This window comes from Diutina rugosa (assembly GCF_008704595.1).
Source record: "Diutina rugosa strain CBS 613 chromosome Unknown scaffold27_size161568, whole genome shotgun sequence".
Taxonomy (NCBI): Eukaryota; Fungi; Ascomycota; class Pichiomycetes; order Serinales; family Debaryomycetaceae; genus Diutina; species Diutina rugosa.
In genome coordinates this window covers 114,103-136,299 of record NW_022995166.1, presented here as the reverse complement: position 1 = coordinate 136,299, position 22,197 = coordinate 114,103, and the positions used below count along the sequence as shown (strand labels likewise).

General features: G+C 51.6%; 10 protein-coding genes across 10 annotated transcripts; 5 read left to right on the top strand and 5 right to left on the bottom strand. All coding sequences in view use genetic code 12, as the record gives it.

Moving 5' to 3' along the window:
• Positions 1–2,590: 2,590 nt before the first annotated feature.
• On the top strand, positions 2,591–3,835 carry MSS51 (Mss51p; the record flags this gene model as incomplete). The annotated part of the gene is made up of 1 exon (XM_034156793.1): positions 2,591–3,835. One exon carries the CDS (start codon positions 2,591–2,593, stop codon positions 3,833–3,835), a length of 1,245 nt encoding a protein of 414 aa, XP_034011295.1.
• A 91-nt stretch (positions 3,836–3,926) lies between these two features.
• Positions 3,927–4,682, bottom strand: DIURU_003971 (uncharacterized protein; the record flags this gene model as incomplete). Its single annotated transcript, XM_034156792.1, has 1 exon — positions 3,927–4,682. The coding sequence occupies one exon, from the start codon at positions 4,680–4,682 to the stop codon at positions 3,927–3,929; it is 756 nt and encodes a 251-aa protein (XP_034011294.1).
• A 207-nt stretch (positions 4,683–4,889) lies between these two features.
• Positions 4,890–5,354, bottom strand: SOH1 (Soh1p; the record flags this gene model as incomplete). Its single annotated transcript, XM_034156791.1, has 1 exon — positions 4,890–5,354. The coding sequence occupies one exon, from the start codon at positions 5,352–5,354 to the stop codon at positions 4,890–4,892; it is 465 nt and encodes a 154-aa protein (XP_034011293.1).
• A 512-nt stretch (positions 5,355–5,866) lies between these two features.
• Positions 5,867–6,391, bottom strand: DIURU_003969 (uncharacterized protein; the record flags this gene model as incomplete). The annotated part of the gene is made up of 1 exon (XM_034156789.1): positions 5,867–6,391. One exon carries the CDS (start codon positions 6,389–6,391, stop codon positions 5,867–5,869), a length of 525 nt encoding a protein of 174 aa, XP_034011292.1.
• A 2,819-nt stretch (positions 6,392–9,210) lies between these two features.
• DIURU_003968 (uncharacterized protein) lies at positions 9,211–10,929 on the top strand (the record flags this gene model as incomplete). Its single annotated transcript, XM_034156788.1, has 1 exon — positions 9,211–10,929. One exon carries the CDS (start codon positions 9,211–9,213, stop codon positions 10,927–10,929), a length of 1,719 nt encoding a protein of 572 aa, XP_034011291.1.
• Positions 10,930–12,201: 1,272 nt separating this feature from the next.
• On the top strand, positions 12,202–12,948 carry DIURU_003967 (uncharacterized protein; the record flags this gene model as incomplete). The annotated part of the gene is made up of 1 exon (XM_034156787.1): positions 12,202–12,948. The coding sequence occupies one exon, from the start codon at positions 12,202–12,204 to the stop codon at positions 12,946–12,948; it is 747 nt and encodes a 248-aa protein (XP_034011290.1).
• Positions 12,949–13,090: 142 nt separating this feature from the next.
• SIK1 (snoRNP complex protein) lies at positions 13,091–14,665 on the bottom strand (the record flags this gene model as incomplete). The annotated part of the gene is made up of 1 exon (XM_034156786.1): positions 13,091–14,665. One exon carries the CDS (start codon positions 14,663–14,665, stop codon positions 13,091–13,093), a length of 1,575 nt encoding a protein of 524 aa, XP_034011289.1.
• A 348-nt stretch (positions 14,666–15,013) lies between these two features.
• UGA3 (Uga3p) lies at positions 15,014–17,074 on the bottom strand (the record flags this gene model as incomplete). The annotated part of the gene is made up of 1 exon (XM_034156785.1): positions 15,014–17,074. The coding sequence occupies one exon, from the start codon at positions 17,072–17,074 to the stop codon at positions 15,014–15,016; it is 2,061 nt and encodes a 686-aa protein (XP_034011288.1).
• A 746-nt stretch (positions 17,075–17,820) lies between these two features.
• Positions 17,821–18,153, top strand: UBC4 (E2 ubiquitin-conjugating protein; the record flags this gene model as incomplete). The annotated part of the gene is made up of 1 exon (XM_034156784.1): positions 17,821–18,153. One exon carries the CDS (start codon positions 17,821–17,823, stop codon positions 18,151–18,153), a length of 333 nt encoding a protein of 110 aa, XP_034011287.1.
• A 694-nt stretch (positions 18,154–18,847) lies between these two features.
• Positions 18,848–22,072, top strand: SPT7 (SAGA histone acetyltransferase complex subunit; the record flags this gene model as incomplete). The annotated part of the gene is made up of 1 exon (XM_034156783.1): positions 18,848–22,072. One exon carries the CDS (start codon positions 18,848–18,850, stop codon positions 22,070–22,072), a length of 3,225 nt encoding a protein of 1,074 aa, XP_034011286.1.
• Positions 22,073–22,197: the final 125 nt, after the last annotated feature.

The following is a 22,197-nucleotide window of genomic DNA, read 5'->3' as shown; positions in this document are numbered from 1 at the left end:
TTGTACTCTAGATAAACGATTTGCAAAGGATCAGTTTGTTTATTGTAGTTTGAGTTGAAGTTATTTAGATTTCAAATAATTATTCAGGTCGTTCCAGTTATTGGTAGATGTAGCAGTCAGCTCCCCAGTGTGAGAACTTCCATCAAAAAGGTGACCCATCATTACTATCACCTTTAAGATGCCTAGACAGCCGATGGTAACTAATCGTGAAAACTGTCTGTTACGGGTCGATCAGATATTGGAAACCGCCTATGATGAACGCCGCCGTGCAGAGGGCCGCAAAATGGTGTGTCAACCCTCCGACTACGATGATGGTCTGGGGACCTGGCTGCAACATGACAATCGCTTGAACATGAAACACACCTTGGTATAACAGCAACAACCATGTCCCTTTAGTCGAAATTTGTGGGTCCATGGTATAACAGCAAGTTCATGGCCCAGTAGTTGTAATCTGTGGGTCCATGGCATTCAGCAGTTGCGGGCCCCCATCATATAGTGGGGTATTTGCCTCGCCAGAATCAATGAGCGTCATCGTCAATCCATGCCAACTCGATGTGTGTGCGTCTCTCAGATATCAGTTAAGTTTGGAGTCAAGGCGGCAGCACGTTTGAAATGGTTGACCAACACCACACTGTCATGAAGCTGTGACTATATTGTCTTGAGCTGTTCATGTAAATAAGCAAGTGGTGTTGAACGTAGTCAATGATACATGCCAGTCATTAGCAAGTCAATTGATGAAGTAGGTTGAGTAAAGGTTGATGAGGAGAAAACAAAAAGTCTGGCGAAGTGCGAGTATTTATGCCAAGGAGGACAAGCAGCCCTGCTCAATTAAGAGACTAGGGGGAGCTGTTACCCGGCCTTCACTGCCGGTCCTGGACATAAGCGGAGGCGGAAACAATGGGGAAATACCACCCGCCTTTGTCAATTGTCACTCTCCGTCAACCTGCTGCCCCCCATGTATTTGTGAAGGATCTAAAAACAAAGATCGACGATCCTCTCGGCGACTTAGTACACCTAGTCCAAAGCATCTAGTCCAGGCTAGACCCTCAAAGCATCGATGCTTTCATTGTTCAGGGAGTAGCACGGTTTGGTGTGGGTGGCGGGGTTGGATTGTCACAAAATAATGTGGCCTTCCGCATAGCGTCGTCAAACTTCAATGCCGGCTGAGCTACTCTTTTGGTAAGGGCTAGAACCATTCGTGGCCGGCGTCGTTGACGTGACGACGATTATGGCGCTCACAACGAGCACAGCTTCTCAAACAATATTTCCATAGTATGGCAAACCAGTAAAGCCCAAGGTAATTCAATCGCCTCAAAATGCTATCGATGATGGCTTGTAGAACCCATTTCCTTTGGTAGATTGGCTATCTCCGGGTGGTGAGATTAGTTCAGTGCGAGACGATCGTCTCTCCCCAGAAAAATAAACAAACGCGCCATGGGCACGGCTGATATGCACCCAAAATTTTAGGAGAAATTGGGATGGCAAGACTCCATAAATCGTGAGCCATTTGCTTCCTTTACCATTGGTAGAACACTGTGGACCTTTTTCTCCATTATCGTCCTCAAATTAAGCATCTACTTCTCCAACTTTACTGTACTAAAGACGATAGAAGTGGTCGTCTCAGTGTGACGACGAGCTGATGAGGTAAGCAGAAATGAGCTCATCAATAATACCTTGTCCTCAGTAAAATATCCTGAGCCGAATGGACTTCCGTATTAGGCTCCGCCCATTATATCCCCACATGGCGTTGCCTTGTTAAATGCGTTAGATGATCGATGAATGAAGCGTGGCTTATGCAAGCAGCAGCCCTCTCAAATGGTACTGATCAACGTCTCCAGCTTCAACGATACAATTTCTAACGCTGAAGTTGCCTTAATTCGACAAATCTATTGCCAACGACCTCGCTGTTCGTGTCTATCTCAAAAAGTAGGAAAAGATCGTGCCGTTACCAAATATCAATATACACAGCTTCGCGAGAGGACTTGAAGATTAGGGGGATGATTGGCTTATATGCACTACCGCCATTGATCACCTCCTCGGCCCATCATAGATAGGTTTAGTAAATTCAAGTTTAAAGCTGCTAAAATTTTGGTAAAGATGATCTTGATTTAATCAAACATAGACCAGTCCTCAATTGAAGGCTTTACACTATTGATAATCTCTCTACGTGTCCCCATGCTATGATTCGGGTTATTATAACGTATACTCGCTACTAAAATTTACTGATACTTGAAGAAATGACCTAACTACACTTCTACTCGTTCACCCAACGCCGATCTTGACTTAGGCAAACTCCTAAGCGATGATCTGTTTATTCCAGATCGATTATAGTTCTCGGCTCGGGGTAAACGCCCAATGCGGTTTTTGTGTTTTTTCCATGCTAAACACAAGTAATACGCAATAAAAACCAGACAAAAGGGGGTTAATTATACTAAACAAACATCCATCCAATAAATCAAAGCCTTAGCTACCAAAATATTCAGTTCAAACTAGTTAATGCTCGGGTGTTGCCCCGTAAAATTCAAACCCCGCCCCCGCTGGCGCCACCGCTACCAGCATCAAGTGCGCACCGAAAACGTACCCACCCCATATGGCGATGCTTGCGAAGACCCAGCGGGTGCTGACGCGCCAGTTGTCGTTCCTCTGGCGGATGCTCGCCCTCGAGCAGCCCCAGAGCCAGGAGAAGGAGCGTGTCCTCTACAAGTGGGACGAGCTGCCCTACGAGGACATACGCACCCGGGCGGCGTATATACGCGCCATGGCCAAATGCCCCGTCACCAAAAAACCCGTCGAGTACGTGTGCCCAGTGCTGGGCATCCCCACCCACCATCTGGAGGAGGCGTGGTTGGCCGACACCGACTACCACGCCAACAAGACCTACGACAAGTTGAAGAAGGTCAACTTGTACGAGCACGACATCCGCTCGGGGCGCAAGTTCGACGAGTTCCTCTTCCCGAAGGAGCAGCTGAAGGACAACACCACCAACTTGCTGAACTGGGACTCTTACTTTTACACGCGGGACTTCATGCCGATGAACACCGAGTACAACTTGGCCGCCGCCACCAAGGTGTTGACGTACCCGATGACGATCGCGGCGTTGTTGCACAAGTTCTCCCCCTACCACGGCGAGCCCAAGGGCCCGTTGACGGTGGAGGGGCTCAAGCTGTTGGCGGCGTTGCGCTACCTGTTGTACCCGCCCTACGTCAAGCAGACGGAGGCGGTGACGTTTAAAGAACGGCCCATCCGTATCTTTTTGTTGGGGGCGAAGATGGAGCTGATGTTACCCGGGTACGTGTGGAAGCAGATGGGGTACCTTTTCCCCGAGGCGCGCTTCGAGATCCACTTGGTGGGGCCCGAGGCCTACTTTGACCGCGAGCAGCGGACGTTTGGCAAGACCAACGTCGACCACGGGCGCGCCTTGGTCGACCGCTACGACGACCAGATCACCCTCCACTACCACACCCACTACTTCCACGAGCTCTACGACATGGGCGACCTCTTCCCCTTCGACCCCTACCTCGACGTCTTCTTCGCCTTCCACCCCGGGTTCCAGACCGCCGACCGCGTCCACTGGGACAAGTCGCTCCCCGGGTTGCTCGAGCTGAAGTGCGGCGTCTTCGTCACCGGCTACCACCTCGAGGACGCCCAGCGCGAGTTGGCGTGGTTGCAGGCGCACCCGTTGCACGACGAGATGGACGTCCTCATGCACCCGACCCAGAACTTATTCGCCTGCACCAAGTTGGACTTGGTCGACACCAACCCCACTGAGACGTTCAACCTGAACGCGGTGATGTTTGGCGTCCGGGGCAAGCGCTACCACGCCATCAAGACGTGAACGACGACACACATACGCTTTCCTTTTCCTCTCTTGTACATATAAGCCATGGATGTATTTGTTTAACATGGAGATTTCTTTACCTATTCTTCTACCTATGTAAAAGCGCCCCCGCGTGGCGCCGGGCAAGCTCGCCGATGACGTCGTCGCCTTCGCCCACTACCACCTCGGTGACGTCGACGCGGAACCGCCCGTCGTTGAAGCCGCCGTCGTCGCTGTCGTCGTCGCTGTCGTCGTCAAACTCGTCGCTGTCGTCGTCGGCGCCGGTGCGGTCGCGCATGTCGATGTCGTCGTCCTTACCGAAATCGTCGGCGGCGTCGGTGTCGTCGCCAGCGACGTCGCTGAGCCAGGGGCGGCGCTCGTGGTACAGCGTGTGGCGGCGTGCCTGAGGACCACGGCGCCCCGGCAGCGCCTTGGGCGCACAGCTGCCGCCGTAGCTTAGCGTCCGGATGCGCTCGGTGGCAAGCGATCGCAGCTGCTGGTAGGGCAGGGCAAACAAGTCCTGGTTGAACACGAACCCCTGGCACTCCTTGAGCGACAAGATGTGGAAGTTGCCCTCGGCGAAAAAGCTCCACAGCTCGTAGACGCTGTAGTTCTCGTCGCCCATCATCGTCGCCAGCAAGAAGCTCTGGCGGCGCACCCACGGCGTCAGGTGCGAGTGGCGCCGCCGCGTGGGTGTAGCAGGAGTAGTGGTGGCAGTAGCAGTAGTAGTAGCAGCAGTGGGACTAGTAGTCGTGGCAGCAGTAAGGGTATCATTGGTATATGCAGTGGCAGCAGTGGCGGTTGGCGCCGGGGGCTTCGCTGACTTCCCCCATGTCTCCGGCACCTCGGAGCCCGTAGGAATCATCGTCGCCCGTACGCTGTTGTCAGTTTGGGTGGGCTTTTTTTTGGGTAGTGGTTTATTGTCTGGTACGAGTGTGAGAGGAGGCGGTTATCGGGTGGGGCGCCCTCGACGTCACGTGGAGATAGCGCGGGATACCGCGGGAGCCAGGGAAACTGTGTGTATTGCTATCGGAGAGAAGGGTGCGGGAGTGTGGGAGTTTTGGTAGTGGCACTACCGGGCCAGCGACGCTTCGGTGGTGGCCGACTCGGCCACCAGCGACGGTTCCGGCGCCAGCATCGCCACCAGCGCCGCGCTACCCCCGCCAGCGTCGCTGCCACTGCCACTGCCATTTGGTGGTTGCAATTGCTGCTGCTGCCATCGGCTCACCATGTCGTTCATCAACAGGTTGCGGAAGTCAGGGTTCTGGATATCCTTAGCGAACTGGTCGTGTTGCAAAAGCGTGAGCACGTGCAAGCAGTTTGGGTACACCAAGAACTTCAGGTACTGGGGCTGGTGCCAGTACTGGAGGTAGGCGACGTAGTTGCGGAAGGTAGGCTGGCTCAAGTAACCCTCCTGGGCTAGGTAGTAGACATACTGGATGTTGCTCAAACTCTGGACAAACTCGAGCTCGACCTCCCAGCGAGACGGGGGCGAAAAAGTTTGTTGTGAGGCGGCGTGCTCGGTCGTCGTGTCCATGCTGCTGGAGCTCGCCCACGCTAAAGCTATCAATCACGCCTTGGGCCAGATGGTGGAGATGTTCCACGAGTGCAATCGTACCGTCGCCACTACCAACGATGGGGTGGTGGTCGCGCTGGATTTGATCGATCAGTGGAACCGCATTCTCGCTCGTGCCACCCAGGTGCGCCGGACCCTCGACGACTTCGACGCTAACGATTTAGGGGGAGATAGTGACGACGACGCCGACCTCCTCCGCCAGATCGAGGACGCCGAGCTTCGTCGTCGCACCCTTCAGTTTGAAGTGACGCGGGCCCGTCAAGCATAGCATCCATCCAATATGTCATTTGTCAATATATCTATGTTTAGACTGTATTTTGTGTCTATTGGTTGATTACCATACCCAGTATGTAATTCTAAAGATAATGAAAACGATAAAAGAGAGTAGTGTATGTGCAAGTTTCATGAATGCAAGGTGCGGGCTCAGGTGGCCGTCTCCGGTGGCCGTCTCCGGTGGTTAGCTGGTGGCGGGCTCAGGTGGCGACCCGCCGGGCGCGATACTCGTGAAGCTGGTTCATGACGAACTTGAGCCCCTCGCGGGTATTGTTCATATTCGACAAAAACTTGTTCTTCAGCCACTGCTCGATTTTCTGTTTGAACCCGGTGAAATTCAGCGAAAACTTAACCTTCAGGTCGACGGTGGTGACACCGTCGGCGGTGGCGTAGTCCAAGCGCTCCTCGACCTGGATGAACCGCCGGTGGTCGACGTTGGCGGTGTAGGTGTGCATCGTCTGCCGCTTGGGGTCGATCACCAGCTTCTCGATGATCCACAGGTCCAACGCTTTGCCCAAAAACGGCTCGATGAACTTGGGGAGTCGCCCCGTCTTCACCACGAGCTTCGTCGTCCAGAGGCGCCCGGCGCCATCGACGTACCGCTCGAGGGTGTCGCTCAGCTTGACGTGCTTGGCGTAAGGGTTGGGGTACCGGTTGAGGTAGGCAAGCGTAACCGTGTCGAAGCTGTGGGCGTAGCTGTGGCGGTTTTCAAAGTAGAGCACCATGATTTTTCACCCCGTTGCCTATTCTCTCCTGTGGTAGAAAAATTGCGAACGGCCTCCCCGCTGTGGTAATTTCTATCAAAAGGGGTCGTGCGACCCTGGAACCACCGGAACTTAAGTAGGGGTTATTCGGGGACTCGGGACTAGCACATGCTTTTAAAATCAGAGGTAAAAAGGATCTACATTGTCGTACAATTGTTCAAACTGGGTAAGTGGCCGAGAGGGCGGTCCGGGGGACGAAACTCCGCGCTCCGCTTTTGGCACTACTTGCTTCGCTTCTGATTTTGGCGATAGTGGCCGCATCTTCGTATGGGGAAGTCGCCAGTAAAGTAAGCGGCATTAGTAAGACCAGTAGGAGATTGACAAGCAGTACCAATGGAAAATTAGTTGAAAAGTTGACTGAAATAGACTTAGTAATGATGCTGGTAACCGATATATCCAGAGTTTTTTTTTTTTTTTTTTGATGAGATACTAACTCCGTCGGAGCCTCAATAGCCAAGACTTAATAGGGGGCAAGCGACGAGACTTTAGTAATGCTGAATCCTTCACTTATGGTTTTACCATCGACAAACTCTCGATTGATAACACTTTGACTTCCTGGGTTTAGGTCATCACTAAATTGAGTCAAAGGTAAGTGATGGAACAGATAATCGGCGACTCTCTTTTCAGTGGCGTAACATGTCACAAAAAGGGAGAGACTGTACCATGGAGTGCCAGTAAAGTAAGCACAGTATGATAACGGCAAATAGACAGCTCTACCAAAGATTACCTGTTTTTTTTTTTACCGTATCATCGACATCGCACCAGATTTGATTTTTAACAGTAGGCGATTGCCACCACCCTAACCGTTATAAACAGAATTTACCAATGAAACATAGCTAGTAACCTTTTCTAATGGAAACTACGATGGTATGGTAGCATCAGATCGAAACACAGAGTCTCACCTATGTCTCAATAAGCCCATAGCTTCGAATCAATCTGAAATCATTACACCATCTCGCAGATGCTCAACTCCGATGGCGATTACTCAAACGAGCGTTGCAGCACCGCCAACGGCTGTCTCCACAGCCCGGCTCTGTGGGCTTTTTGTTATCCGCCATCGACGCAGCTGCTATCAGGAGCAACCCACACCATGCACTGATTGGAGCCGTGCCATTCTCCTCGGTGGGAACGGTTTTTCGCCAATCGCTGTCGGTTAGCCACGGTGGCGTGCTGTAGTCGGCATCGGAGTTCTGCAATCGTCTCCGCAATCCCCCGGGCAATGTAGGCAATACCTGAAAAATGCCAATAACTAATGAGAGATGGTGGAAAACCACTACCAGAACCGATCAAACTTTTCCAGATCGTATTCAGCGATACCAATGTCGTCTATCGTCTGAACGGTACATAAGCTCCGTCTGCTGCGTGCTTACGTAGCACCGTGCTTGGTCTTTCCTCGATGACCGCTCTCGTGTTATGGGCACGCACGCTTACATCGGAGGCACAAAAATATACCACTTTGACACTCCACGGCGTTTTCGCTCCCCACTTTAAAGTTAATGGGAATGTCAAACAATAATCTGTGTCCATTTCTTTTTTTCAGTTCGGAGTCGCCCGATTTAGTTCGTCTAAGCGGGTCCGATGAGGGGCACCCTGACAGATCGATAGCGATCGCTGCCGGTGGCGCCTGGACCTCCACCCCCCACTGGCTGCGCGTCGTGCTTACCGCGGTGCTGGGCCACGATTCGTTCACTGGAGGGACGATAATGCACGGGGCCTGGCCAAGCCGCTATTGTGAGCATCGCTGACCGTAGCCGCTTACGCCTACCTCTCGCTGCGGTACGCGCGTTGTTGGCTCGCCATCGCTTACCGTTGCGAAAATTGCTTTTTTCCTTTTTTTTTTTTTCTTTACGTCGTGTGCCTACGTAACGCCGTCGGTCATCAACAGCAAACCCGCCATCCGTGAGGTGCCACCACCTCGCGGAGCCGAGCCAGCCGGCGGAACAGCCCCACCAAACCTTAGTATTGTCCCCTCGTATCGGTGTGGGGAACCGCGCCAACAGTTGCATTATCGTACAACTGGTGTGGTTAGCGGATGAGCCCTGAAATTCCATTCTGGTAACTGTCACCGACACTGCGTCATGGCGGCAAACACCTCACTGCGATAGCACACGATTAGCCTGCAGGCGGCATTCGGGTATCGCTTACTTCGAGAACGACACGATAACGTGAGATCAGATCTCGAGATACACCAGCGCCCGATCATTGGTGGCAAACCCTGTAGTTGATAGGCCCTTTCCAGTGACGTGTGACTGATAGCATGTACTCGTCGCACACCCACTGGTTCCGCACCGCTCGCCTAGCGACGCGGCGAACGCCGTCATGCCCACTGAGGGGTCAGATGTGGGCACCCCCCCTCTTCGACTGAACCCCTCTGCCACCACCATCCTCCTCGTTCTGACCCTGCCCAAGCCCTCGTATTTTGAAAAAGCCACCCCCCAGCCCAACCCCACACCTTGTATTGCCCACAAAACGTACACCTATGCCCAAACCTCTACAGTATACCCATATTCCCCATGACCTCCCCCTGTGTGCTCTCGTTTGAGTTGCCTGTTTTTCTGCGATGCTCGCTTCTCATTGCACTCGTGTGCTGCCCCCCCGCAGAGAAAAAAAAATAACCAGCTGCAGTGAGCAACATGCCAAACGGCGATGGGGTGGGACGGGCAATGACGCACCTGCCCGCTCGGCCTACCCCACTACCCCGGGGCGCCGTTGTTTAAATACTGTGACTTCCCCACACAGATTCGTCTCCCGCACCCCACATCTCCCACCTCCACATAATCATGGTGTCTGAGAAGAGCACGACGCCGGAGGAAAAGTACTCGGGCAACCTCGAGTTGGTGTCCCAGGTCGACCTGCCGTACTACTCCGACGAGCCCAAGACGAAATGGCAGGAGTTCAAGGACGGGTTCAAGCGGCTGGAAAAGCTGCACGAAGAAGGCCAGTTGGTCCAGGGGATCAGCAAGCGCCATCTCCAGGTGATGGCCATCTCCACCGGCACCGGCACCGGGTTGTTGGTCGCGGCGCTGAGTAAATTGGCCTCGGCTGGTCCCGCGGGTCTCTTGGTCGCCTACGCCGTCCTTGGCTACATCATGTTGATCCCCATGGTCAACTGTCTCTCCGAGATCGCCATCGCCTACCCGGGGCTCCCCGGGGGGTTCCAGCTGTACTCGGCCAAGTTTATCGATGATTCATTGGGTGCCGCGTTGGGCTGGAACTACTACTTAAACTGGCTCGTCGTCATTCCCTTGGAAATTGTCACCGCCACCATGACCATTAAATACTGGACCACCACCATCAACCCCGACGCGTGGGTGCCCATCTTCATCGTGGTGGTGCTTTTGCTCAATATCTCGTCCCGCGTCTACGGGGAAGCCGAGTACTTTTTCAATCTCTGTAAAGTACTCATGGTTTCTGGTTTTATCATTTTCGGCATTTGCGTCACTTGTGGCGCCAGTCCCTCCGGTTTTATCGGCGGTAAATACTACCACGACCCGGGAGCCTGGGGCAACGGGTTCCGCGGGTTTTGTACCACGTTCGCCGCCGGGGCGTTCTCTCTTGGTGGCTCCGAATTCATTTCGCTTTCTGCGGCTGAAGTGAAAAACCCGACTCGCGCCATTAAATCAGCATCGAAATTCACTTGGTTCAAGGTCACGGTGCTTTTCCTCGGCTCGTTGTGTATGATCGGGTTGTTGGTCCCCTCCAACGACCCCCACTTGTTGAACTCCGGCTCTGCTGCCACCTCGGCATCGCCTTACGTGCTTGCCGCTTCTCTCCACGGCATCAAGGTGCTCCCGTCATTCATCAACGCCGTCATTCTCATCTCGGTCACCTCAGTGGGCACCGCCGCCTTCTACTCCACCTGTCGCTTGCTCCACTCGCTTGCCGAACAAGGGCTTGCCCCCAAATGGTTCGACTACGTCGATCGTAAGGGGAGACCCCTCAGGGCGATGATCGTGTCGACGTTGGCGATGTTCTTTGCGTTTATCGCCGAGTACGAAAACGAAACCGCCGTGTTCAACTGGATGTTGGCGATCTCGGCGTTGTCTTTCATCATCTTGTGGTTCTTTGTCGGCATCATCTTCCTCAGATGGCGTCAAGCGCTTAAATACAACAACATCCCGTTGCTGTCGCTCGCCTACCGGTCGCCCACGGGGATTTACGGGGCGATCCTGTGCCTGGTGATCAACTTTGCCATCTTGCTCGCCCAGTTCTGGACGGGGTTGTGGCCCAAAAACGGCCACGACGTCGACATCGCCAACTTCTTCCAGGCGTACTTGGGGGTGATCTTCTTCCTTGTCCTGTGGGTCGCCCACAAGCTCTACAGCCAAGGGTGGCGCTTCTGGACGTGGCGGTTGTGGAAGCCGTTGTCGGAGATTGACATCGACAAGGGCCGCGTCATCTACGACCCCGAGGTGTTGGAGTTGGAGAAGTTGGAGGCGAAGGAAAACTTCAAGCGGGCCCCCTTCTGGAAGAAGGCCTACATCCTCATCTTCGACTAGGCATACACACATACATACATACATGACATATTTAACTTACAATTCTCATTTACAAGTTTTAGTACACGAATGACTGGTGCCTGGCTTTCATTGTCAGCCTCACCAACAATGGCAGTCGCGTGTTTGACTAGGGTTCATTACTAGGACAATTGTAAGTGCGAGGGTCTAGACCGTAAAGAACCGTAGTCCATAATCCATATCGGAATGACAATGGCAATGAGCGAACTACAGTTTAGGCTTACTAACCAGTAGTGGTAAGTTAGGACTAATGCCATATTTGACTTTAAGTAGGACTCCCACATTCACCACTTCCAATAAATAAATTCAATTTATTAGTCATCATTAGTTATCTCGATGATGGTTCCCATATTTCTCGGGTTTAGCATCACGTGACCGGACCTCAAAATTCGATTTTTTTTCTATTAAATTCTGGCACATAGGCACGATAAGCCTCATCGCACTTAAAACCCCATCGACCCACATTCTACCATCAACAATAAAACCCCATGCCGCCCGTGCGGAAATGCCATGCAAACTCTGCCTGGAGACGGCGACTCAACCATAGCCCCCCCTTGTTCCTCTATACAGTAACACGCCCCAAACCCTCATCACCATCATTGTATTCGAGGGCAACCCCATACTCTGCGCACAGCAGCCCCGGCCCCACCCACACACTAATTTACGGGCCCGCAGCACACCGCTCCCCCTCTCTTCTCGACCCTGGTCGCAGCTCAAGCACGGGGTGGGTGTCTCAAGCCTGAAATACCCACCAACACCTAACACATGAAGCGGCACCAACTAAGAAGGCATAAAGCATTCGAATTGTCGTAGGTGAAATTAGTAGTAATCACGTATCACCACTTAGGGGGTAGCGTCAGCCAACGGCCATCTCGAGGGGCGTGGATACGCGATTCCGTGACGAGCCTTTGCCGCCCCTGAGGACACCACCCCACCCCGCATATAAAATAATACCCGATACCAGGAACCCCCCCCACTAGAGAATACCTTTCCAACGACTAAATAGACCCATAATCGACCCCGCCACCTTCAACTATAGCTCCAGTTTTCATACCACTTTTACCTATCTGTCTAAACTCTAGTCCATGCGTTTTGTGGTTTCGTATCTCAGATCCTCAGCAGCGACGTGCCGCCCACCACCACGAGTGAAAAAATAAAAACCCTGGCACCCCTGATTCTTGACTTACAACCCGGTAATATATATATATATCAGCACGACTCCTCACATCTCTCATTTATACGTACACTCACGTCATGAACTTGGACGACCAGATGCTCAGCATCAGCAACTGCTTGAACACCATCGCCAAGGTCGAAAGCCTCTCGTTTATGATCATGACCAAGCACGACGTCACCGGCGTCAAACGAGTGTGGACGCTGGAAGGGTGGAGCGAAGACGACAACGATCGCCATCCCCAAATTTGGCTCATTCGTCCCGTGCTTAAGGATGTCATCACCATCCACTGGGACCATCAGAATAAGACCCAGCTCATGGCCCAGTACTACGACCTCTTCGTCCTGATCTCCCAGATCTGTTGTAAGGACTTGGCCAAGCAGTGGATCAAGATTATTCAACCAAATAAGCAGGCGAGCCACCCGTACAAGTTGGGCAACAGTTCCAAGCCGCAGTGGTGGCCGTTGCACGTCAACCACACCGAGCCCGACCACTTGGAGCGAGAAGGACGTATTGATGTGTTGATGCTGATCTTGAGAAACCCTCAAGTACTGCTTCAGCAATTAGCCCAGCGGCTGCTGACGCTCTCGTGGCGGCCCCTGGCTCGTCGGTTACTCGACGAGATCTTCTATATTGCTTGCTATGACCGCTACTACCACTTCCACGACCACGAGTTTAGTTTGCCCTACGACTACCTGCGAGGCGTCTACTTGACGGTGTCGAAATTGCGGCGCAACGACGCCAGAATCACAATGTCGCTGCTGATTTACGAAAGCGACACCAGCGACTTTGTCTACGAGTACGCCGTCCCCGACTACCACCACTAACACCAATTCTATCAAGACGACACAGCATCGCATTGAGATCAAGAGACATGAGAGACGACAATGTATTTTAGTTAATAGCAATAAAATGAGACTACAATTATTCTACCTTAGATCGTAATATTCAGATAATGTACAGATGGAGTTAGTCCTTCGACTTCAGCTTCTTTTCCTTCTTGGCCTTCTTTTCCTTCTTCAGCTTCTTGTCGTCCTTGTCGTCGTCGTCTTCGCGCGACCGCTTCTTGTCCTTCTTTTCCTTCTTTTCCTTCTTTTCCTTCTTTTCCTTCTTTTCCTTCTTGTCCTTCTTTTCCTTCTTCTTTTCCTTCTTGTCTTCTTCTTCTTCTTCCTCATCGTCTTCTTCCTTGACTTCCTTCTTGGCTTCCTTCACGTTGTCAACAAGGTCGCCCATTTGCACGCCGGCAAGCTCCATCGCCTCCTTGATGGCGTCGGAGTTCTTGATCGGCGGGGCACCGGTGTCGTAGAAGTTGAGTCTGTCCTCGACTTGCTTCTTCAACACCTCACCAAACACGGTGGTGGGCTGGTCGGAGTAGTTGTCGATTCTCAGGGCGATCGAGCACTTGTTGGCGAGGTAGCGCGAGATTCTCCCCTTGTTCTTCGCCAGCGCCTTGCCGATGAACGACGAGTGGTAAATCAACCCGTACTTGGGAGTGTTGCCCTTGGTCTTAAGCGCTCTGAACAACGCCTTTTCGGCACCGAGAATCTGCACGGTGGAGGCGGCTTGCTTCGAAAGGTTGGTCAACGACCCGGCGTGCGAAATCAACCGGGCCCCGACCACTTCACCAATAAGCGTCGAAAGGTTGGGGGCGACGGTGTGCATCTTGTCGGTCAAGTACTTGTAGAGATCTTGGCGGTAGTCGGTGAGGTTGACCACGCGTTCGGCAAAAGTGGCGACGTTGGCCATGTCTTCTTCCGAGAGGTCTTGCCCCATCGAGATCTTAGCGTTGTCGATAACTCTTTGGGCGACGCCAGAATCGTCACCAACAATGGCAGCAACGTCGTGGAGGGAGTCGTCGGTGAGCGCCAGCTTGTCCTTGATGAAAAGCGCCAACTTGGCGTGGGTGTAGTTGTCGGGGACAATCTTGGCCAACTCAGGGAAGTGCCACCCGTACCACTCCTTGACTCTCATCGAGAAGGTGTTGATGTCCTTGTCCAACTGGTCCAAAAGCGCAATCGCCTGGATGATGTGGTTGTCGTTCTTCTGCACCGAGAACTTGACCTTAGCTCTCGAGAAGGCGTGCCCCAACCCCAACTGGGCCCGTTCGAGGTCTCCCAGCTGCAAGTTCTTGAGCAACTTGTCGCCAAAGTTTCTGATCCCGCGCAAAAAGTCCTGGACGGTTTCGTTCAGCACACAGTCGATCCAGGGGAACACCTCTTTGATCGAAGGACCCAAGTTCTTGTCGGAGACCCCCAACACCACGCGCTTCTTGTCGGAGCCCTTGGGGATGTTGAGCTCGATCACCGACTTCAAGTAGTCCGACATGATCCCTTCGGAGATGTCGTTGGCGTTTTCCAACGCCTGGGCGGCGCCCTTGAACGGGGCGAACGACACCAACTCGAGCATCTTCAGGAACTTGCCGAGGTCGGCGGCGGCCTGCTGCACTTCTTGCGACCGGCCGGCGATGTCGTCGGCCTGAATAAGCACCTTGAAGATCGCGTAGCCCGTGGCCTCTTCAAAGAGGAGGTAGTCAATCCCAGCCATGGTGATGAGGAAAAATTGCTAAGAATTTCGCGATGCCCTCTTCACCCGCCAGGCGAAAAGTGCGACCTTGAAAAAGCTTATATAATGAGATGAGATGAAAAAGACGGGTATACGCTTTGAATTTGATGTGAATGAAGTAGAAATCGTTTATTCTGTTTTGGTTAATTGATCTTTGGTATTCAGAATTGCGGCACTGATGTTTGCACGAAATTTCCATGACCGCAGCCTTCTCATTAAATGGACGTGCTAGCCCAGTAGATTCCATTTAAGTCTCTACTACATTGTATTGTCATTGGATTAGGTTTTACATTTATTTCCATTAGGTGTATGTCATTAGTCATTATATGTCTATGCGAAACTGATATCCCAGTCCAAGTCTTTAAGGATGGCGTACCAGTCAACCACGTTGTTGCCATGGAGATTCTGCTCCCACACTCGTTCCATCACGTACTTGGCGCGACTGACGTTCCACATGCCGTAGTGTTTGCTGAAGTTGTCAAACCGCTTTCTCATCAAGTTGCGGTCATGAGGGGTCACCAGATGGATACCGGCCATAAACCAAGGGAACACAAGCGCCAGTTGCACTCCTGTACCCACAAGAATGTCGAGACACTTGATTAAGTCGTTATTAAGCACTTGACACTCGAGCATCAGCGGGTTACACTTCATGATCAGCTGTTTGAGGAACAATTTGGCGCTTATTTGGAACGCTTCAAACATCGTAAGCTGAAGCTCCATCTCTTCGTCGGTAAGCCCCACCAAATCTAGCGGATCAGCCACACAGTTTTCAATTTCCGTCTCCAAGTGCTTGGCTTTTTCAATCACCAGCAACAAAAGTCGCGAGATCATCCCGTGCTCACTGCCTTCCAGCGCCACATCGTCGTCACTAACATGGAAGGGGCTCAAGTCACGGTTATAGTACGAGTTAAGCAGCCGCTTCGAGTCGTACAACAATGTCAGGATATCGCCGATGATGCGGATAAGCCGCTTGGCAACACCAAGCAACGGGTTCAAACTGCCGCGAGACCACCCTTGCTTATCGAGAAAGATCTCGTCGTACTCCTTCAGGTCAAAATACGTGCCACGTTCGTTTGACAGCGACAGCAACAAGTCGTGGTAGGCGAAATTAGAGATGAGCCAGTGTTCTTCTTTTGACTTATTAAACTGAAGAATGCCTCCGTTGGCTGCCAATAGCTTCCACCCCCATTTGAGGAAGATGGACCAGTTTTTGACGTCACCCCGACAAATCTCTGAGCCACATAAGATGAGAAGTGTCGCCAATTTCACTAAGATTTGGTCACGATCCATCTTGGCTAACGATGTCGACTGTAGCAGCGGGCGACTGATATCGGTCACGGGGTCATTGAACAATTCCTTATTGATTTGCTCGATGGCCATTTCGGTATACTTTGCCCCTTCCACCTGCCATTCGCCGCCAAGATGAAACCCGGCCCAGCCGAGAATGGCGTAGAGAACACCCTGGTTTTTGTGTGCCAAGGGAAGGAACACTTTTTGGTACGAATTGGAGCCGTCCTGAGAATTAGGGGCAATCAGCACCTGTTGCGATAACGTCTCCACGTAGTATGAATACAAGTAGTTGGCGGTGCCCAGGATTAAATCAGGCATATAGCTTGGCTCCTGGGTCAGTAATGGCGTGAGGATCTGGTTCACTTGGGCAACAAAGTTATGGTAATTGCTCTGGCTCAAACTTAAACTATTGCTAGCGTTTAAGTGATTATAGCTGGAGGTGACAGGGTCGTAGGAGAACAGCTCCATGAGCGACAGGAAGCTCGGCAGCTTGACGATATCGCGTATCTGCTGGTCTTCATTAGTATCAGGAGCTTCTCCCTCATCGTATACTTCAGTTAATCGAGGCTGATCGGGCTGGTAATTAGTTAAATCTTTCAAGAACAGGAGGAAGGCCAGTGGCAGCCTGGATTCGGCATCGTCGTAGTCTAAATCAAGCGCGGAAGTGTCTGGTTGTGGAGGAGTTCCAACAGCGATTTGTGGCGTATTTGTCTGGGTAGGTAAGTACGGAATGTGGCTAGCAGCTGGTGACGGTTGTACCGTAGCCGCTTCTGAAACCGCTGGGTCTTTTTTCGGGCGCCGCTGGCGGAGTTTATGTTTTGATTCTTCCTCGCGGGTCTTCTCGCGGAGGTTCTTGATCTCGTCCTCCAGCATGTTTTCGTAGTCGATCCAAGTACATTCTTTGGATAAACGGGAGCAGTCGCCGCAAACGGGTTTCTGTTCGTCACATTTTTTCTTTCTGATTTTGCAGGGGAGACACCCGAGCTTTGAGCGTCTCATCTTCTTCATGTCGGCGACGGCGGTCCGCTTCGGGGAATGCTTGTTGACCCGGCCCGAGCTCGAGCTCATGTCGCCATTCTTCAGATAGAACGTCACTATCATCGCCGTAGGCGGCACCGGCGAGGTTTTATTCAGTCGACACTGAGGTGTCCCGGCGGGTGGATATTTTCCTGCATTGCTTAGCGGCTACCTTAATCGAGAAAGCGGAGTACGTATGCGAAATAACTATCGGACTATCGCCGGCACCAGTGTCGCCAGATATTCTCGGCAGCAAACGTGATGATTTATCCACGACCTAGCCCCAAAGAGGTGGTATCGAGCGACCCTCGGTGGTTGCTGTCGACCGCAGTGGACACACCCCAGCGAGGGGTGACAGTTGCGCGCCCACCAAATGATCACTGAGGTAGTCACTGACAAATAGAGAATGTCGTGTAGCTTACGCTCTAGGTGTATTCCAAGGACTATCTCGGCGTTAGGTAGCAGTCTCCTCGAACCACGCTACACGCCTGATCCGTTCCTCTAGTGGGGCTAGAAATATCCCGCAACTGCACCCGATGCACTCATGCTTTCATTCGCCACCAAGGTCATGTGAGCGGCTGCGTCGATTCGCAAAGAATTCTACCACGCACACATTAAACCGGTTGAAATTTTTCTCACTTTCACCATTACCGTTAAAATATGTCGTTGAAGAGAATCAACAAGGAGTTGGCCGACTTGGGGAGGTAAGTATCATATTTGTCATTTGCAACTTATTACTGGCGCCGCTACTAACCATACTTAGAGACCCGCCCTCGCTGTGCTCCGCTGGCCCCGTCGGCGACGACTTATACCACTGGCAAGCGTCGATCATGGGCCCGCCGGACTCCCCTTACGCCGGTGGGGTGTTTTTCCTTTCCATCCACTTCCCCACCGACTACCCGTTCAAGCCGCCCAAGATCGCGTTCACCACCAAGATCTACCACCCCAATATCAACACCAACGGTAACATCTGTTTGGACATCTTAAAAGACCAATGGTCGCCCGCATTGACCATTTCCAAGGTGTTGTTATCGATCTGTTCTCTTTTGACCGACGCCAATCCCGACGATCCTTTGGTGCCCGAAATCGCCCACATCTACAAGCAAGACCGGGCCAAGTACGAGGCTACCGCCAAGGAGTGGACCAAGAAGTACGCCGTGTGAACTGAGATAAATATATATACTCTATATGTTTAATGATTACGATAGCATAACCCACACCCGCCTCGTCGCTTACCTTTGGCCACCACCGCTGACCCGGCGTTGCCACCCGTCGCCGAGCGTCACGCGAGTGTCAACAAGCCCCATAGCCAATGATGAACATCCCTAAACTTTAGTGTTGCGACTAAGTCTGTGACTATGATGATATCTAACCACGATTATATCTAGAATAGTGTCGGGTGATTCAGATATTCGCTTGTAATCACCACTATAACCAGTGGGGGCCGCGATGGTCAATAGCCACCCACCACCGCCATTCGCGAGCTACAGGAGAAATACACAGAAAATAAAATAGGAGAAAATAAAAAAAGTGGCGGATCTAAAGTTGACGTTTTTCTTTATCTCCAATTAGTGTCAATAAGGCTGACACTACGAAACCTACAAAAGATTATTACCATGAGTACTACCACCATCGAAGAGCATAAGCTAGAATTTAATCTAGTATACCTCATTGAAGATAAACAAAACATAACGACCACAATTCTTTCTTGAAAATGCTCCTACTAAGTGTGCCCTATATTCCCTATTTGTGGTGTCTCATCAGTCTCCACCGTTTCTGAGTTAGGCGTTCGTAAACGCGACAAATTTGACGTTCCTCACACTAAGGTAACCGAGACCCCATTTTGACTAGGTGGCCATGGAGAGATTGGGGACGTTCGAGGCAAGCAATGAGGAGAACCTATTCCTCCTTGCCAAGAAACTCAACTCGAAACGGTTTTTCGACAACTTCGTCACCGAAACCCAGCTCAAGATCCTCCACCACATCGTCGCCCTCGACGACCCCGTGGTGTGGCAGAACTTCATATCGGGCAATTGCTACCTCCAAATCGAAAACAAAACCGATCTGGTGGCGGTCGAGGATGGCACCACCATGATCAGGGCATTGGCGATGCATGTGCGCTATCTCCTTTGGGAGAAAGCCGTCGATTACTACTACGAGTCGCAGACCATGGGCGATTTAGAGGAAGTGAGCGAGGACTTCGCTCTTCTAAATGACTTGGACGACACTACCAATAGTGCTAAACGCCCTGCGGAACCAGTTGCTCCTGCTCCTAAACCAGCGCGAGAAGAAGAGGACGATTATGACGATGATGATGACGATGACGACGATGGGGATCAGCCCATGGACAGTGCCCCGGACACCCAGGGAGACCACAAAAGTGACATTGAATATAATGACGACGGGCAAGTGCTAATAAAGGTGCCGGCATCGGAGTTAGCACCGAAGGAGTCCGTCCACGAGTCCCACCCCGAAGTGGCCGACCTGGAGCCGGCTGCCGCCGAACCGGGCCAGAACCAGCTGCCAGCAGAAATCCACGGCACCCTCGATGAACAGGTGAAACTCAAAGAGTTTAATAAGGTATACCACAACTTTGAGTTCGACCGAGATACGTTGATAAAACGTCGGAAACTTGAGCGTTCGGACAAGAAACTCCAGGAGCAAAAGGAAAAAGAAGAACCCCAAAAGGATGGCGCCGTGCCTATCAACTTGGGGGCGGCGACTCTGTCGCTTCAGCATTTGATTGGCACCATCCAGCACCGTCGTGACGATGTGCCTCTCACCGACTTCGAGTTAAGAACATTATTCATGGACGTTCGGAAAAACCGAGGCAAGTGGGCTAACGACGAACGTGTGGGTCAAGAAGAACTCTACGAGGCATGTGAGAAAGTGATCCTCGAATTGCGGGGGATGACCGAACACTCCACTCCTTTCTTAAATAAAGTGCTGAAACGTGAAGCTCCCAATTATGCTCTCATCATCAAGAAACCCATGGACTTAAACACCGTGATGAAGAAGCTTAAAGGGTTACAATACAACTCCAAACAAGAGTTTATCGACGACTTGATGTTGATTTGGAGTAATTGCTTAACCTATAACGCTGATCCTCGTCACTACTTACGAGCCCACGCCATTGCCATGCAAACCAAGACACAGAAGCTTGCATCGACCATTCCTGATATAACTATTCGCAACCGTCTGGAGATAGAGAAGGAAGAAGAAGCCGAGAATGAACGCCTTGGCACTCCGAGAACCGAAGGGGGTAAATCTCAAACCAAAGGTCGTAAACGGACTCGTGCTGATGAGATCAAAATTGAGGAAACCGTCAGTATCGCTCTGCCAGGAGGCACGCCCGAGCCGGAAGCAAATGACGCCGACACCCCGATACCCGGAGGCACCCCTGCTCCCACCGACGACCTGACTCCCGCAGCGACAAAGCTTCCAACCAAGACCGTTAACAGTCCACCCCCAACTGCATCCACCGCTGCTGGCACTCCTGCTCCCGCCGTAGCTAGTGACGACGAAGAAGATGAAGACCAACACGAAAACAACGAGGCTAACTTAATCGAGGAAACGGGCGAGGACTACTTTGACCCGCAACTGCAGGCGTGGCGGACCATCACCGCCAAGCTGCGTGCTAACTACTGCAGCCAGCGGGCGGAGCTTTTCCAGGAGAACGGCCACCTCGAGGCTGACGCCGACGCCATCATTCGCCAGCTGAGTGACACCAAGAATTTTAACCATTACCTTGACAATAAGACCGTGTTGTCAAAGCTGGACAACTTATTGGAGAACGACGAGCCCTACTTGCTCGAATACGATATCACTGGGGGTTTACCCGGGTTAAAGTTTGGTGGGGTTGATCAAGAAGATCAGGACGAACAAGAGAATAAGTTGGCAGACATTTATCTCCAACGGGCTGATGGCAACGCCGACAATATCAAGCTGGGGTTTGTTTTGCCGCTTGATAAGGGGTTGAACAAAGTGTACTTTGAAAATATCAGTGAGATTCAGGAGATTCGTAAGATCTGTTTCAAAATCTCTCTTATCCGGCAAATGCAAACTCAACAGTTTGTTCACCACACTCAAATGAAACAACCCGAAATCGAGTACCTCAAGGAAGTCGACGTTGACGCCGCTTCCAAACTCCCCACCCGTGAGAACTTTAGTCGCGATGTCCAATACGCTGTCTTGCGGAGAAACGTGGCCAAGATTGCCATGCAAACCGGGTTTGAAACCACCGAGCCCTCAGCCATCAACACCTTGACTCAAGTGGCTGAACGGTATATGCAGAACCTTATCAAGCTGATGAAAATGCATTCGGAGAGCTTTTCTCGTAATAAGATGTCGGCCCGAGAGATTTTATTGCTGTCGTTGCTTGAAAATGGTGTGGATAAGCCCGATGATTTGTACACCTATGTCCAAGAGCGCATCATCAAGCAACAGGACAAACTTAAGAGCTTAAGAGGCAAGCTCACCAACTTTTTGAAGGATTTATTGAGACCGGGGCTCGAAAATTTCAGTGAAAGGTCATTTGAGGATAACTCAGAACAGTTCATGACGGGTGACTTCTCCTCCGATTTGGGCGATGACTTCTTTGGGTTTAAAGAGTTGGGTCTTGATAAGGAATTCAAGATGTTGTCTTCGTCGATTCCCATCTACCTTTTGTCATCTAGACTTCACACCCAATATAACCAGACGGGTGTTGCTTCAAAACGGAACAAGTACGAAGATCTTACTCGTTTCGAACCGCCAATGATGGTGGCCGCCGACATCGACGGCCAGGTGGAAGTGTTGAAGCCGTTCTACAACAAGTTGTATGAAAAGTCCAAAGCTCATTACATCAAGCAACAGAAGAAGAAGGGCGAGAGCGCTGAACTTCCAGAAAACGGCATGCTCGAGATGATCGAGGACGACGAACTTCCTCAGAAGCAAAGAAACATTCGCCCCAGACTTCCTCCCACGGGTAAGATTGGTGGCGTGAAAAAGAGACTTATATCCAACGCCTACTTTATCCCGACGGAAGACGACGTCCCGAAGGATACCATCGATCCAGCGGAATTCGCCGCCATTGCAGAGTAATAATTAATGAACGCGTTAATACTGGAGTTGTAGTCATCACCATAACCACTATAGCCCATGACCTAAGCTGAGGCAAATGCACAGATCTCAACCAACCAAACTATGAGATATTTCCCGGGTAGTCT